The 16,096-nt window shown below is 40.5% G+C and overlaps 1 protein-coding gene across 2 annotated transcripts in view; it reads left to right on the top strand.

The window, feature by feature from the left end:
- The window catches only part of Ryr2 (ryanodine receptor 2), a 581,527-nt gene that overhangs the window by 239,267 nt on the left and 326,164 nt on the right, over positions 1-16,096 (top strand). The window contains exons 6-8 of one of the 2 annotated variants that reach the window (XM_076572926.1): positions 2,095-2,169; positions 4,804-4,882; positions 7,839-7,951. In XM_076572926.1, coding sequence (XP_076429041.1) covers positions 2,095-2,169; positions 4,804-4,882; positions 7,839-7,951 — 267 coding nt within the window. Of the gene's footprint in view, positions 1-102; positions 2,170-4,803; positions 4,883-7,838; positions 7,952-16,096 lie in introns of those variants that run through there. The other variant, XM_076572925.1, reaches the window with a different exon arrangement.

Here is a 16,096-nt window from a genome sequence, read left to right as displayed (position 1 = left end):
TAGTGTGTTCAGGGGACCTGTGGTTTCCACACTAGCACAGGTGAGAGGCTGGCTACTTACATCAAGCCACTGTTTGCTCAATGTTTGACTGGGTTGGCCAACCAGGCGTCTTGTTAGAATCATTCTTGTATTTTTGTGGGGTTCAGGTCTTAAGGATTGCAGGACTGTTAGAGAATTTTTTGTAGCTGGGGCTCACATTTGGGTGCAAATGGTAGACCCCACCAGGCCCTGATGCCCCTGGGTGAGGCTCCTTTTACCTCCAATTATTCTTAGACCTTGGGGAAGGTTGGGCAGAGGCATTTTCTCAAAAGATTTTCCCCCATTAAACAACTAATTTTTCTTTATTCCTGATGTTAATATTTGTACATATACTTAAATGTTTCTCCACTTAAATATCTGAACACTGTGGAAGAAATCTTATTACAGATTATCCTTGCTGTGTATAATGTCTGTTTCCGGGGCCATGGTTCTGTATCATAGGACTTCTAGAATTCCATGACACATGACAGCCTCCCAAGGGTATAGAAGATTAGTGAACCACATTTCCTTCCTTCCCCTGTTTCCCTCCCTTTCTTTTCCTCCCTTTATTCCTCCCTCCTTTTTTCTGCTCTCTCCTCTCCCTATTCCTCTCATCCCTCCTCTCGACCCTCCCTCATCTCCTTTCCCTCTTCTTTCCTCCCATCCCTTCCCCCTTTTATCCCTCCCTCTGTCCCTGTCCCTCAGAATTGTACCCAGGACTTGTATGTGATAATCCTTATCACCCTACCACTGAGTTTTTTTTTTTTGCAGCTCTGATTTCATTTTTTACAAAAGCCTCACATAATGATAGCTTTGAATCAGACTATCAGAGTGTTTCTGTATGGAGGAAGGGCTCTCTGTCCACCCTGGTTTAGTATCACACAGCTTCGAAAGTGGCATACTTAAGATGTTTAGATATTATATTTTATAGTTAGTGAATTTAATGGCTTTGATAGTCAATAATATAAAAGACAGATTAATAAGCCAGTATATATTGCAATCATGTATTTTTAAAAATATCGAGCCTAAAAAACAGCACTGAAGGTTGAATATAGAACCAGCAATATTCATGTATTGGTAAACCACTGTTATTGATCTTCATCATTACCATTCAGATTTTATATTTATGTGGGTTTTTTTTGTGGCTACAAATTTAAACTTATGACAGTAATACCTCACATGCAGCTGTAGAAATCCAGCTGTTCTCCTGTCCCACAAAGTGGAAGAGATAGATAGCCCCTATGACTGTTTCTTTAAAGAAATATAAGTGTAGAATATACATTGAGTTCACACCCAAGTGTGGACACTGACACTTTAGTTTACAATGTGATTTCCTTAGGAGGACATTTTTTACATGGTCCTAGAAATGTAAAGGCCCCCAAAGGGCCAGCGATGCTAAATTTGTCTTACAATGACTTGTGAACTTTACATGAGGATTTTTTATTTTTTAGATGACATTCAGAAGTATCACTTAGGTTTCATTTGAAAGTTGGGACATTTTTATCCATTTATCTCTTATGGATTTATTTTACATTATTCTGTAATATTGAGTCTGTCAGTCATCTCCATGGGAATGAGAACAGCTCCCACCATCTAGAACTGGGATAACCATTTTCACAGGTCTTTTTAAAAAGTCAGATTTTTACCTTTCATTAAATCATGGGCTCTCTTAAATTACAAATCCCATTAAGAGAGGATGGTCACCCCAAATACAGAATTTCATTACCCTACCCCCTCTTCTTTCTCAAGCACCTTAAATGAGGTAGGGGGCATGTATGGTATATGTCTTTGTACACATACACCACAGGCAGGTGTATGTCCTTGTACACATACACCACAGGCAGGTGTATGTCCTTGTACACATACACCACATGCAGGTGTATGTCCTTGTACACATACACCATAGGTAGGTGTATGCCTTTGTACACATACACCATAGGCAGGTGTATCCCAGTACTTTTGTTTCACTCTCTCTTACTGAACTTTCCTGTGAAGACAGAAGAAAAATGTATTGACCTAGTTCTTTACTCATTCATGATTCTCCTCTTCTCTGCCCTTCTTCTGTCCTTTCCATAGACTGCTCAAGGTGGAGGCCACCGGACACTCCTCTATGGACATGCCATATTGCTACGCCATTCCTACAGTGGTATGGTGAGTGAACATCTTGACTGGTCTAGAGTCAGATAGACTGTCTAGAATGTTGAGGGTATCATTTCAGTAATGATAGCAATGAGTTTGAATAGATATGTTCTTTTATACCCTAGTATCTTGTTTAGTTTTCTCATTTTTTAATTTTATTTATATATTTTTTTATTTTATTTTACAATACTATTCAGTTCTACATAACAGCCACAGATTCCCTTGTTCTCTCCCTTCCTGCTCCCCCTTCCCCCCAGCTCACCCCCATTCTCACCTCCTCCAAATCAAGGTCTCCCCTAGTTTTCTCATTTTTAAGATGAAGGTTAGATTAATACATATAAGGTATGGCTCCTATTTTCAATGCCTTTGATAGAATTTTTTTTAACTTATAAACTATATGGTCATGGCAGGCTTCTTGCTATCTAGTTCTTATATCTTAAATTAACCCACTTCTATAAGTCTGTATCTTCCCAAGTGGCTCATGGCTTACCAGTCTCTTTACATCTTACTTCTCATGGCAGTGGCTGGCACCATTTCCTGACTCAGCCTTCTACCTCTTGGAATTCTCCTCTCTGCTTATCCCACCTATACTATACTTCCTGCCTGGCTCATGGACAATCAGCGTTTTATTTATCAGTCAGTCAGAGCAACATATTCACAGCATACAGAAAGACATCCCTAGCACTTCCCCTTTTCCTTTTTTTCAAAAAGGAAGGTTTTAACTTTAACATAGTAAGATTACATATAACAAAACAATTATCAAGCCAGAGTTATAGTTATATATATCTAGTCAATTTGTATGATAGATTTTTAATATATGTAGAAAAGCAAATTTTAGGAAGAGGCAAGTATAAAATCCAAATGCTATTTTCTATTTCTAGTTTTATTTTAACCATTAATTCATAAGTGCATTAAAATATCCAGATCCAAGGGATCTGACACCCTTTTGTGGCATCCAAGGTTACCTTCATTCATATGCACATACATATACATAATGTAAAAAATAGTAAAATAAGTCTTAAAATACTTTTTGAAAAACAAGATAAAATACTACCTGTAGAGATCTGCAGAGCGTCTTGTCTGTCATCTTAAGAGGGAGTGCTTTGCAGTCAAGATGGAGAGTGAGTCTCCAAGTCAGTTTGATTCCATAACCCTAGGATCTTGACTTCCAACTGCTGTGCCTGCTCATCCAGCCTATTCCTCCATCTCCCTTCATATACCTGTGGACACCATTTAGCCAGATGTGTCATATTCTATAAAAGGGTTGCTTAGTGTTGGCATTAACCACCCAGGCCTTTGGGAAGAGGGGCAGCCTTGCTTATTTTCCACCATTGTTTCTGGATTTTCTTTGCTGGACCCCCTTCTCACTGGCAGAGTACTTGTTTCACACAGATGGTCCGGTATTTTAAGCTCATATCACATTCATCTTAGTGTCCTCATTCTTCTGTCACTTAACAAGGTGTTTGAAGTTGGGGGCAGGGAAGTTGGCATGAAAAATGATCTAAAGTTTATATCTAAGAATAGATACACTTAAGATAATCTAAAGATGGAGGGAATGAGGCAGTGCAGTTGAGATAATCAGAGTCCCCCGAGAGAAATGTGTATATGGATATTCATGTTGCCCTCCTTTTAGTAGGATGAAGAACTGCATGCCCAAGTAGATTCTGGGTGTTTCTTTTATGAAAACTAAAGTAGAAGATAAAAGTGACTAGTGTTCAGGTTTCTTTTGGGGTCAGAGTTTTGATGTTAGATTATGTTGTACATTTGCAGAGGACCATGACTATCAGATGAGGGGAGAGATGTACAAACATGTCCCGGTCACTTTTCTCCCTGTACTGACAGAGCTCATTTCCCTAGTCTCTTGTGAGGAGCAAAGGTCTGCCTTTCCTTTGTCTTGTTGTTTTGAAGGCCTGCTGTGCAAGTGATGCTTTGCCTCCGATGTTGGGAGGTCTCCGCTTCTCACAGAATCAAAAATTTTTAGAGAAACACTAATCAGAGATAGACCGATAGCAGCTTACTTGTCCAAATTGGACTCTGATATGACTGTACACATTTTATAATAATTTAATTTTAATTAGCATATAAATTATGATATACCTGCACTTATATACACATGTACATTATACTTTATTCTCATTCACCTCCCTCACCGCTGTCCCTCCTCTGCCCTTCCTGGTCTTCTTTCCTCCAAATGGTCCCTTTTTCTGCTTTCATGTCACATAGAGCCTATTGCTGTCTCTTACTTCCTCTCCCTTCTCCATTTACACCTCCCCATCTTTCTCATAGTCCCTCTTTACTTCATGCACTCACACATCACCCATCACCCTATTCAGAATGGCTGTCATCAAGAAACAAAATGATAGCAAATGATAGTGAGGATATGGGAAGGCAGGAACCCTTATGTGCTGATTGTGATAATGTAAACTTATGCAGCCACCATGGAAATCAGTGTGGAAGTGCTTCCAAAAAGCTAAAAAGAGAGTGACCATGTGATTCAGCTCTACCATGTGTGGGTATGTGCCCGTAAGATTCTAAGTCAACAGACCATAGATGTACTTGCTCATCCATGTCTATGGCTGCATTCATTATGGTAGCTTCAGTAGGACTGTCCACATTTCGTGGTGATGACTGATCTTGTATTTTTAGTATCTGTGCTGTCTCTCCACCTCCCGGTCTTCCACTGACAAACTGGCCTTTGATGTTGGTCTTCAAGAAGACACCACAGGTGAGTACCTGGTACTGTAATGGAACCCTACTCAGAGCGAGTCTGGCTAGACATGGTCAGAGACACATGAGGTGGCTGTTTGTATAATAAAGTCAGGAAAGTGATTTCCTCTTTGACATTTTTGGTAGAGTGGGAGAATGTATTTTTTCCTTCTGGTTGATTACTCCTAGACAATTGGTTAGATATAAAATTTTGACAGCATATCCTTTCTTGTGGGTTGAGAGAGAAAAAGTCAGTGCATACTGCATGATGGGCTGGCTGTGGTGAAGCTTGCTGATGTTCGCTGAACAGTTTGTAAAGTATCACTGCATGACTTTTAGTCATTCATCTTCAAACATCCTTAGGTATAATATAATAGTGTGCTCAATGTTAGCACTCAAACACAAGAGTAGAAAATGAAATTCTTTGTTGCTTTGCCTCCAGGGCTCTGCTGTGCTGTGTGTCCAAAAAGACAGCTGTTTCCCTATTTTGGAAACAATGAAAAAGGTTTATACAAACACATTTATCCTTCTGTAAAATCCAAATATGAGAGCACAAGGTTTTTCCGTGTTCTTGTTCTTTGTCATCTGCCTCTACGTTGACTCACTGTACCCTGGTTAGAGCATTTTGTCTTTTACAATGAGCAGGCATGACTTCTGGAATGAAACTTTAGTAGCAGAGCTAGGGATGTAACTCAGTGGTAGAGCACTTGTGTACCATGTGATGAGTCCTGGGTTCAATTCTAAATGTCAAAAAAATAAAATTAGATGCCAAGTAGAAAAAGGGATGGAAGGAGAGAATCCAACTTTTATTATGTTATTTTTCCCTGGTCGGGACCATCCCTCCATCCACTGCTCACTCCATTTTACCTCTTTAAAAAAAAATAGTTCTCAATGAAGATGTTGTTCAGTGGTAGAGTGCTGACATGTGTAAGGCCCTGGATTCTATCCCTAATGCCATGAACCAAACAAAACTCATGTAACACACATGCACAAAGTTTCTGGGAACTGTACTTAGCACAGTGTAATTACTGATTACAGTTTTATATCCTGCAATCTTCAGCAAGCAAGAGGGAAAGAACTGAAATCTTTTCTTCACACACAAAGGTTGTGCATGCCTGAGGAGAGGTCTTCATGCCGATGTAAAGTTCAGATAGCAAAACAGTACATGGTACCCACATGTAAGGTATAAGTTTACATTCTGTATTGTCATTAAAAATGGTTTTTCATATTAGCCAAACTTTTACAAAATAACAGAGATGATAATGAAAAAATATTTATAATGAGCCCAGTTAACTTTTGGTAATTTTGATAATCCTAGGCATAAAAAGATAAAGATAATATTCAGATATTTTACTTTATCTTATATAAATTCAGTTCTGTGTTTTTCTAGTTTCTCAGTTTTTTCTTAATGTATTTTAGAAAATAGTTAAGTAAAAAATCTTGAGTTTGCACACCAAAACACATGATCTAGACCATGTATTTATATACTGAGCTAATTTCATGGCAGAGTAACACAGCCGCCAGTCCCCCACCCAGAGTCCTCCCCTACACCCTGAGCCATTATTCTACCCCGCTTTCTCCTTTTTTGTGAATTATTGAAGAACAATGGCATTTGTCCTCTATTTTCTGCTTGCCTTCACCAGAATTAAAGAAGGCAGATGATCTTTTTTTTATGTTGATGAATTTTCAACTGCTGAAGCAATGACTGAGAAACAGTGGAGGTACTATCAGTGTTTGGGTGAATGAATGAAAATGTGGATCCAGTGAAGGAATGAAGAATTCTGCCTGGTGATGTGCAGCTAAGACTGGTTTGAGTGAGAAGAACAGCTTAGGCCCAGATTCGATATTGACCATGAGTTCCTAGGATGCATCCCAGATGAATTTACTCATTGAGACAAAATTAATTGTTGAGTGCTACAGTGTGGTGACAGGACCTGGGAAAACCCCAAGGAACAAAAGGCACACATGTTCTGGCACTGGGGAGTAAGTTAGGAAAAAGAAATATTATAGAAAAATAATAAAGGGCAGGCAAGATGGCTGAGCAAGCCCAACAGTCTGGATTCGATCCCCAGATCCCATATAGCACATGGAGCAAGCTGCCCCCTGATAATCATGTGCATGCTATGGTTTGCGGTATACAGATGCAAGTATATAAAAATGAAAGAAACTTAAAAAATGAAAAACAATAAAGCTTGGTAAGGGCGGAGAATTGCACTTGTAGATGACGGGTACCACCAGAACACAGTGGAGTTGTCAGAGAGGACAAGAGAGTTCAGACTTCACAGGAACTGTGGGTGGGCTGCCTTTCTGCTCCTGGTGTGGGTGATGGGACTCAGAAGGCAGGAGGACGTGTGCTTTGTGCTGCTGCTTGGCTTACTTTAGATGTATTTGTTTTAATGTACACCCAGCTCTTCTAGTGCATCTTTCTGTACTATGAGTCTCTTAGATGAATAGGAACTAATGCATTTTAAAAGGAAATAAACCAGAGCAGTGGAGACAGGATAATGAGATCTTTAAGATAGCAATCCTTTGTGTCAGTTTTTAATCAACAAACGAACATTTATAATGCAACTACCCCAACAGAAAACCTCAATTCCTTTTGATGAAAATCATGTAAAAAGTAGATTTATTTTTAGAGAGTAATGTAACAAGATTGCTTAAGGAATGACATCACCCTGACTAACAGACATACCTAGTCCTATGTTAACACATGTAAATAAACTGTCATTTTCCAGCAATTCTTATTGAAATAAGACACCAAACTATCACATCCATTTCCCATTAGGAGAAAGTTTGCATTTCTCTATGTCCTACCCTAAGTGAATTTGGCTGAGTTCTTTTGATTTTCAGGATCCAAGAGATTAGTTTGCATAACATCACATATTTCTGAAAGTCCTGTGAGTGGTATCACTGGAAGAGGAACTGGATCTTAGCTTAACTGCATCTTCTCCATGTTTCGATTCTATCACTCACAGGGGAGGCTTGCTGGTGGACCATACATCCTGCCTCTAAGCAGAGATCAGAAGGAGAAAAGGTGCGGGTTGGAGATGACCTCATCTTGGTCAGTGTGTCTTCTGAAAGGTACTTGGTAAGTGTGGGAACAGGACTGAGGACTTGCTGAGAGATGGATCCATGAAATGATGCTTCCTAGGGAGTGTACTTATGAACAAGCAAAGCTAGGGAGGTGGCTCACAAAAGCCTGGGTCTCTATCTGGTGAGCTATAAATAACTCCGGAGAAGAGGAGACTTCTGTGGCCTGAGGGGGAGGGTGGCTCCTTGGGTCTATTGAGCAGGCTTCCCTCCAGACCTTGATATGCATATTCATGAGGCTGATGGTGCCTGCTCCTGGATCCTTTTATTAACAGATGTAAAAGGAGTCTAATCAGGAGTTTCAGATTCTGTGGTCTTTAATTTGTGCCCCACATAAAGGCTGTATCAGTTGGGTTCTCATTCCACATTTTGATGCTTAGGAAGGTAATTGACTGTGTGAGAGACACTTGAAGCAGCAGCTTGGCTGCCTTCATGCCTGGATTCAAAGGGTAGGGGCTAAGCATAGGAAAATGAAGAAGTTACTTAGTCATTGAATGTAGTTTTGGATTTTTGTGGGAGGCAATTATGGATTTAATTTAACATATTTATTAGGCTGCAGTTTTCCTAATCTAAAGAGTAACTCTGTATAGAAGTTCACAGAAGAATGAAATCCATGAAATGGTAGAAGGGACAAGTATATAATATTCTTTGTTTTTTGTAATTTTGTTTCTGATTTGAGAGAGGGTCTCACTATGTAGCCCAGGCTGGCTTTGAACTCATCATTTTTTTAACCTCACCCTCCATTGCTGGCATGGTACATCTTCACAGCCATACTCAGCTAAATATTATCTTTCTTTTTTGCACTATTGGGTATTCATCCCAGCCCTCATGTATGCTAGGCAACCACTCTACTACTGAGCACTCTCTAACTGGGAAAACAGGTCAGTCCATTGAGTGCTTACATACATTCATGAAGACATGAGTTCAGATTCCAGAACCCATATAAGAAAAGCAGGGCATGGCAGTACACTTGTCTTAATTATGGTGAGTCAGGGACAAGCAGATTCTTGATGCTTGCTGGCCAGCCTGCCTGGTCTACTTGGTAAGCTTCAGGTCAATGTGACCCTATCTCAATAACAGAGTGAATGTCATCTGAGGTTGACTTCTGGCTTCCACATGTATATCACACATGTACACATACATCTGCATACACACATACAGGCACATGGACACACACATACACCCAAGACTGTAACAGGATGGGCTTGGTAATAAAGTCATTTTCAATGCACCAATGTGTTCATTTCATTATCAAGTGTTCCTAGGAAGAAGAACCTTGCTTGGCTTCCTGTGTACAAAGTGGTGGTGCTAGAGACAGGGGAATGGCTTAACAGGGCTTCCTGTCATGGACAGGAAAAATCCTGTCTTTGATGCATCTGTTCCCGTGTAGCTGTGGGAGGCTTGGAATGGTCCTCCACTTTTGTCTCGGACATTATCCCTGTGTAAGTTTCTTGTGCCATGCAGCTGTGTAGTTTATTAAAATATACATTATTAAACCCCTAACATGTGCCTGGGCTGTGTGCCGTGAGGGTGATGTGTGCTGATCCGAAGATGCACCTTTCAAGTTTAGCTGGCTTAGAACCCAATAGCAAAAGAAACAACTCATGGCCCTCTTCAGCGCAACACTCCAAACATGTTCCCATTTGATTTGGGCCCGACAATTCCTGTCTGTTGTGGTTTCCCAGCTTGCACTTTGTGCTGTGTGGCAGAAGGTGATTTGACAGGGAGGCTTCGTTACAAATCAGAGAGGAGTGGAGTATTCAGAACTTGAAAGAACTAGGCTTCTGATGTCCCGTCTATGGCTATCAACCCGTGCAGTTCTAGAACTGGCTTCCTCACCTCCAGATTTGCTGTCTATAAAATGAGGGTGATGCTAATGGGAACACCCAGTCCAGACCTTCCTGTGAGAGGCAATGGGGGAAGGCACTTGAGTGTCACCGAGTGATCAAAGACTGCAGGAAGAAGTGACAAAAAATGACACTTGCGGTTCACTTTGGAAGTAAATAAACCCTATTCATTAAAATTTACTACTAGTTTCCAAGCTTCATTTTTTCCAAGTACTTAACTTCATTTTTCTGAGTAGATTTTATATATATATTACAGAAATGTGGTAGGGATATAATAGATAAATAATTTGTATTAGATGTAACATAGATATAAAACAAAATATGTAAATATGCATGTGTAAATGCATAAATACATTTTATGTTTATATATGTTTATGTATATATAGAATTATATAAATATAAACAAATATATATGTACATATGTGTGTGTGTGATTTTGAGACATGGTCTTACACTGTAGCCCAGGCTGGCCTTGCACTCATTGTGTAGCCCAAGGTGGCCTTAAACTCACAGTGATACTTCTTTCTGCCTCAACCTCCTTAGTGCTAGGATCAGCCGCATTAGTGACCACACCCAGTTCTGGGTGATCCTTTAAATAGAGGAAAACAGAGCAGCAAGCCACAGTGTCTGGATTTCTGTCTCATGTGCTAATGAGGTCAGTGCTTTTATTGTTCCCACCCACTGACTCTCACATAGACAGAAAGAAGGAAACCCAAGAATACACTGTCTGCGGTTTCTGCCCTCAGAGAAGAAGTGCTGAAACCAAATCATGTTAAGTCAACTTTCTGCCAGTGTGACAGATACCTGAGACAGGCAACTTAATGAAAGGGAAGACTAGTGGTGGGCAGAGCACCATGTCAGGGGAGACATGGAGAGCAAGGCTCCTCACCTCATGGCAGTGGGGACATCACTAAAAAGAACTAAGGATCCTCATCTTCCTGTCAAAGGCTCAGCCCCAATTACCCAGCTTTTTCCCTCTAGGCCCCACCACCTAAAGGTTTCCTCCCAACAGTTATGGGACTGTCAGTATTACAGGATGGGTGAGGGATGCTGATGCTGACAGATGTCCCCTTTGATCTAAGTATCAGTCATTGTTGTCTCCCATTTCCACTATGATTGCATAGTAATGGGTCATGCCGTGGTAATGGGTTCGGGGTGGATATGGTGGACTCAGTGCAAAGGCTTTTAGAAAACGAATGCAAATAAAGAAGAAAGGTAGTGAATGAACTTTAAACACTTTAGGCTGCCTTTGAACTCACTGTGAAGTCAAGACTGACTCTGGTCCTCATGTCTCCACCTTCCAAGTGATAGCGTTACAGACATGTAGCACCAGGTTTACTTTATGTAGTTAGTTTGCTCATGTTGGCATTTGTGCTCAGTCTTGTACATTCTAGAAAAGCACTGTTAACTGAGCCACATCCCCAGGCCTCATGTGAGTCCTCAGTTTCTTCATCTACAGTATGGGAATTATGAATAATCCAGCTGGCACAGGGGCATTAGGAGAATCAAATGCTGAAATCTAGGAAGATCATCAGCCCTTGGGTAGTGAGTGGCTGCCATTGTTTGCTTGGGGGGGGGGGGTTTGTGCCTTTGCACAATGATTAAAGAAGTGTGTCTATATTTAGCTTGAGGAAGATAAACCTGGCCAGAAGAGGACTATTTATAGAGTGTCTTAAATAAATATCTATTATGTGAAAGCAACATCTGTATTCTGAGATGCTGATATGGTTAAAAATGAATGAAAACTTTTGTCTCAAAACACATTGATTAAAGTGACTATAGAAAGTTAAAACTCCCAGCATTTGACTTTTTCTTATCGGGTCTATGACTGTTGAGCTATTTTTCTTTCACTCTTGAGCTCAATTAAGGTTAATCCGACTTTTCCCTTGGAACACTAATGAGGCTTGAAGCCCTTGCAGTGGTGAATTGATGGCTGGCTGATTTTCCTCCCTCCCATCTGCAAAAGCACCTCCTAAACAGAGAGGGTGCTGTAGTCGGGAACCCTCAGCCTGTCAGCTTAAGTTAGACACAGGTCAATTCCCAAGGAATAAAGGGCCTTGGCCGTAAGAATGGTTGTAAACTACTCATGCTTCTTACGTTTGCTGTTTGCCATTCTAATTTGAAATGGCATCCTAATCTTTTCAAGAATATCCAGAAGGGTTTTTCTGTGCTCCTATTGGACAATTTGTTCTCTAAAGAGGCTTTTGCAAAGCAGCTTATATGTAAGAGAAAGAACTTAACCTTGTGAAAGCAGGACAAGTTGGTGTTACTGACTTAGGATCTACTTCAAACGGAATAAAATAGGATAAGTCACATGAAACTTCATTTTTAATGTGTCATTGTAAAGTCTGATTGGTCTGCACCAAAGCTTCCCATCTGTCTTTTCATTCTTGAAATGTTGATTTTCTGTTGTTCAAGTCACTTGTAGACATTCAAAAATCTTATGATCCATAAAACCATGCTCCAATAACTGATTGAAAATCAATCAGAGGTCTGGAAAGATAGCTCAGTGGTTAAGAGCTCTTGGTGCTTTTTCAGGGGATCCAGGTTCTGTGCATGTGTCATAGCGTGTATATCGAGGTCAGAGGACAACTTTCAGGAGTCAGTTCTGTCCTTCTACTATGTGGGTCCTGGGGATTGAACTCAGGTCAACAGTCTTGGTGGCAGACATCTTTACCTTCTGAGTTCCCCCTCTAGCCCTAGCTCCAATGACAAACAACTAACACATGTTGTTTTCTGAGAGATAGAGATAAGATGCTGATGGTACCAAAAGGGACCTAATGCATGTCTCCAGGCTTGGCACCATGAGCGTTGACGCATCTGCTCAGCCATCTCTGTGATTTTTATCTGGGTTTTTTAAATAAGAAATAAAAAGATATTTTGATTATGTGACAAGTTGCTGAATTTCCTAAAGCTGCATAAATATATCAACAGAAGGCAGGGATTATTAATATTTACAAGTGACTTATTATGCTATCCAGTTCAATTTGGGGGTCATCCCAAACACTTTGCCACTGACCCATCAGGCCCAGCTCCTCCAATTCAATTTTAGTTAATTTACCTTGAGTCTCCCTTTCTCTCCCTGTGGCCCAGATGGTAGAGCCATCGAACATTACCTTTAAAAAAGCATCCACATCTTTGTCCCCCATTTATCTTTTCTTATTTTTTTCCAAAGGAAAAAAAAGCTGCAGCCTGAGGGCTAAGATGGCTTGTTTACTCATGTTTCTTGTCCCTGGATGCTAATTTATTTGGAATGCTGTATCACCAGGGCCCAAGCACCTGACATTTAATAAGAGATAAATAAATGAATGAAAAATTGCATCAGACAAGGGCTGAATTCCAAGAATCTTAGAAAAATGTTGGGGCAATGGAACCTTCTGGCAATCTGATAAAGCATTCAGACCTGCTGTCACAATCAGCTTTTAGAATGCATCAAATAAATCCATAGGATTAGAAAAGAAATTAAAAGGTCAGAATATAGCTCATAGGGTTTGAGTTAAGATCCCCAGGGAAAGCTGTGGGACACTTAGGTCTTTGAGATTTTGTGTTTCTGTCATAAAATATCTCATTCCCCCAAACATAAGTTTAGGATCAGCAGTTTTGATGGTCTCTGCTCTACTGCTCCTAAATTGGAAACTACTTTTCTTTCCCACCCCACCCCCCTTTTAACAAATTGCTCAAATGATTCTTGTACATTTTAAAAGTTAAAATTCATGGGCTGGGAGTGATGGATCAGTGGGTGATGGCTTGCTGGGTAAGCATGAATACATGAGTTCCATCCATCAGAGCACATGTGTGAAAAGCCATGGCTGGAGAGATGACTCAGTGGTTTGGGTCACTATTACTCTTGTAGGAGACCTAGGCTTGATTCCTTGCACCAACATGGTGGCTCACAACCATCTGTAACTCCAGTTCCAAGGAATTCAACACCCTCTTCTGACCTCTGTGGGAACCAGGCATGTATGTGGCAGGCACACACACACACACACACACACACACACACACACACACACACACACACACACGGGGGGGGGGGGGCAAAACATTCATGCATGTAAAATAACATAAATCTAAAAGCTGGGTGTGTGGTGGCACTCAGTGGGGAGGTAGACATAGGTGGATGTCTACTTGCCAGGCCAATGAAAGACTCAAAAAACTTGGACAGCACCTGAGAAACAAATGCTGAAGTTGTCCTCTTGTACACACAACACACACACACACACACACACACACACACACACACACACACACACACACACCCCAAATAATAAAGGTTGAAATAATTAGCATTAGGTTAAAGGTGAGTGAGACCTGATTGCCAGGAGCCCTGAGTCATGACACATGGCTTTACTATGCCTGAGACTGATTTGCCTTCAGCCTATGCCATCATCTATCTCTGCTTTGAGGACAACTCATCTTGGTTTCAGTAGCTGGACTATTGCTGCCTTCTGAATATTTAATAGCAATGGGCCTGGCGTGATGCTGTTCCTACTCAGATTTCTATTTTGCTGTTTAAGCAGCAAAATTAAGTAGAAGATTCCAGAGGCAATGCTTCCTGAGATGATTCCTTTTGAAGAGTAGGTTTCATTTAGATAACTCTCTATGGCTTCATTATATTCTTAAGGACAAAGTTAGAACTCTTCCTAACAGACTGGCACATTCCCATTTTTCTATTTCTCCCATGTGAGATTCATCTTTGTGCTTAGGTCTCACTTACAGATCCCTTTCAGTTCCCCCACTCACTCATGACTCTTGCTGTGGGAGCTCCTGGCTGCCGGAAGTGTGAGCTCCTTGATATGGCACCAGCCTTTGTCTGCAGGTCTGTCTTTCTCTCCCCTCCTCAGTGTGTACCCGAAGCTTCAAAGAGAGGACTCTGCACTGCACTCTATGTCCTCAGGACTCTGCCCTTTGATTATGGTAATCTCTTGGCCATATTTTTCTTTTATCAGAGTTTTTAGGCAGCCAGAGGGGCCTAGTCCACAACTGTTCCAAGTAGTCTGATATATTAAAATGAAAAATCCAAACTGGCTCATAAACATTTTTAGTATCCTTCAAACATTTATAGCCAAACCATTGACATTATATTATGCACACTTAAATATGCAGTATGCATCTACTTGTTTGGAGACAATGTATCTCAAATAGGAGATCCAGGCCATGTGATCTCACTGCTTTTCTCAAAGCCTTTGCCATGAAAACTCCCACCTCTCCCCATGGCATCAATGTATCTCCTCCAGACCCAGCATGGTGAAGCCTGTTTCAGTTGTTTGGTTGGAAATATTCCCTTTTGATAATTCCTGAAGCAGTTTGAATGTACTTTACACATTTAAAAAATGTATTAATGCATGGCATTTCATGTAGCTCACTTATCTCCTCCCCCTACAAGATTACAAATACCCTTGGGGCCAGAAGTTCACTCTGATAATACTCAGAACAATGTTTTAGACAATACATTGAATGAATCCATGATGTATTAACAAATGGTTATCTGTCCTGAGTGTGTATGAACTTGCAGTTAGTTTAAAACCAAAATAAAATATAAGAATTATTACTGTGAATTATTTTTAGGAGTTTTGATAAACTATATATGCTGTGTATATGTACACACATATGTCCAAATCTGTTTACTAAGTCATTGACATAGAAATAACTCAGATTTTTTTTAATCTGTACTGGGGGCTGGCTCAGTGAATGAAATGTTTCCCATATAAGCAGGAGGACCTGCGTACCAATCTTCAGCAAGTATATAAAAATCCAGGTACAGTGGCATGTGCCTGCAGTTCCAGAGATGGAGGTGGAGGGAGGAAGATCCCTGGAGCTCCCTCGCTAGTCAGTCTAGTTAAATTGGTGAGGACTAGATTCAACAAGAGACCTTGTCTTCGAAACATATAGAGAGGTGACTGAAGAAGACACCCAACTTCAGCCTCAGGCCTCCATACTCATGAGTGTTCACACATGAATACAAACAGACACACCATCATGTACACAAAGAGAAATGAATAAAGGTTGTTGATAAAATTATGCTGTTTAGATTTTAAAGGTCTGACTGGCGCCTTCTCCTTGTGTATTGAGTAGCACTCTGGATGGTGAGAGGCACCTCTGTGAACATCAGTCAGGCAACTTGAAGGGGGAGAAAGAAATGAATCAAAGAATTTGTTTTATGTTAATCATCACAGAAAACACACTGTTCTTATTTATGGAGCAAATGGGAAAAGGATTGGTCTGTGATCACTGAAGGCATTTTCACATCAGCAGAAAGAAAACTGAGCCAGGAAAGGAGTCTCAGGTGGGGACTG

Source organism: Peromyscus maniculatus, chromosome 5 (genome assembly GCF_049852395.1).
Source record: "Peromyscus maniculatus bairdii isolate BWxNUB_F1_BW_parent chromosome 5, HU_Pman_BW_mat_3.1, whole genome shotgun sequence".
Lineage (NCBI taxonomy): Eukaryota > Metazoa > Chordata > Mammalia > Rodentia > Cricetidae > Peromyscus > Peromyscus maniculatus.
This window is presented reverse-complemented; position numbering and strand designations above follow the sequence as displayed.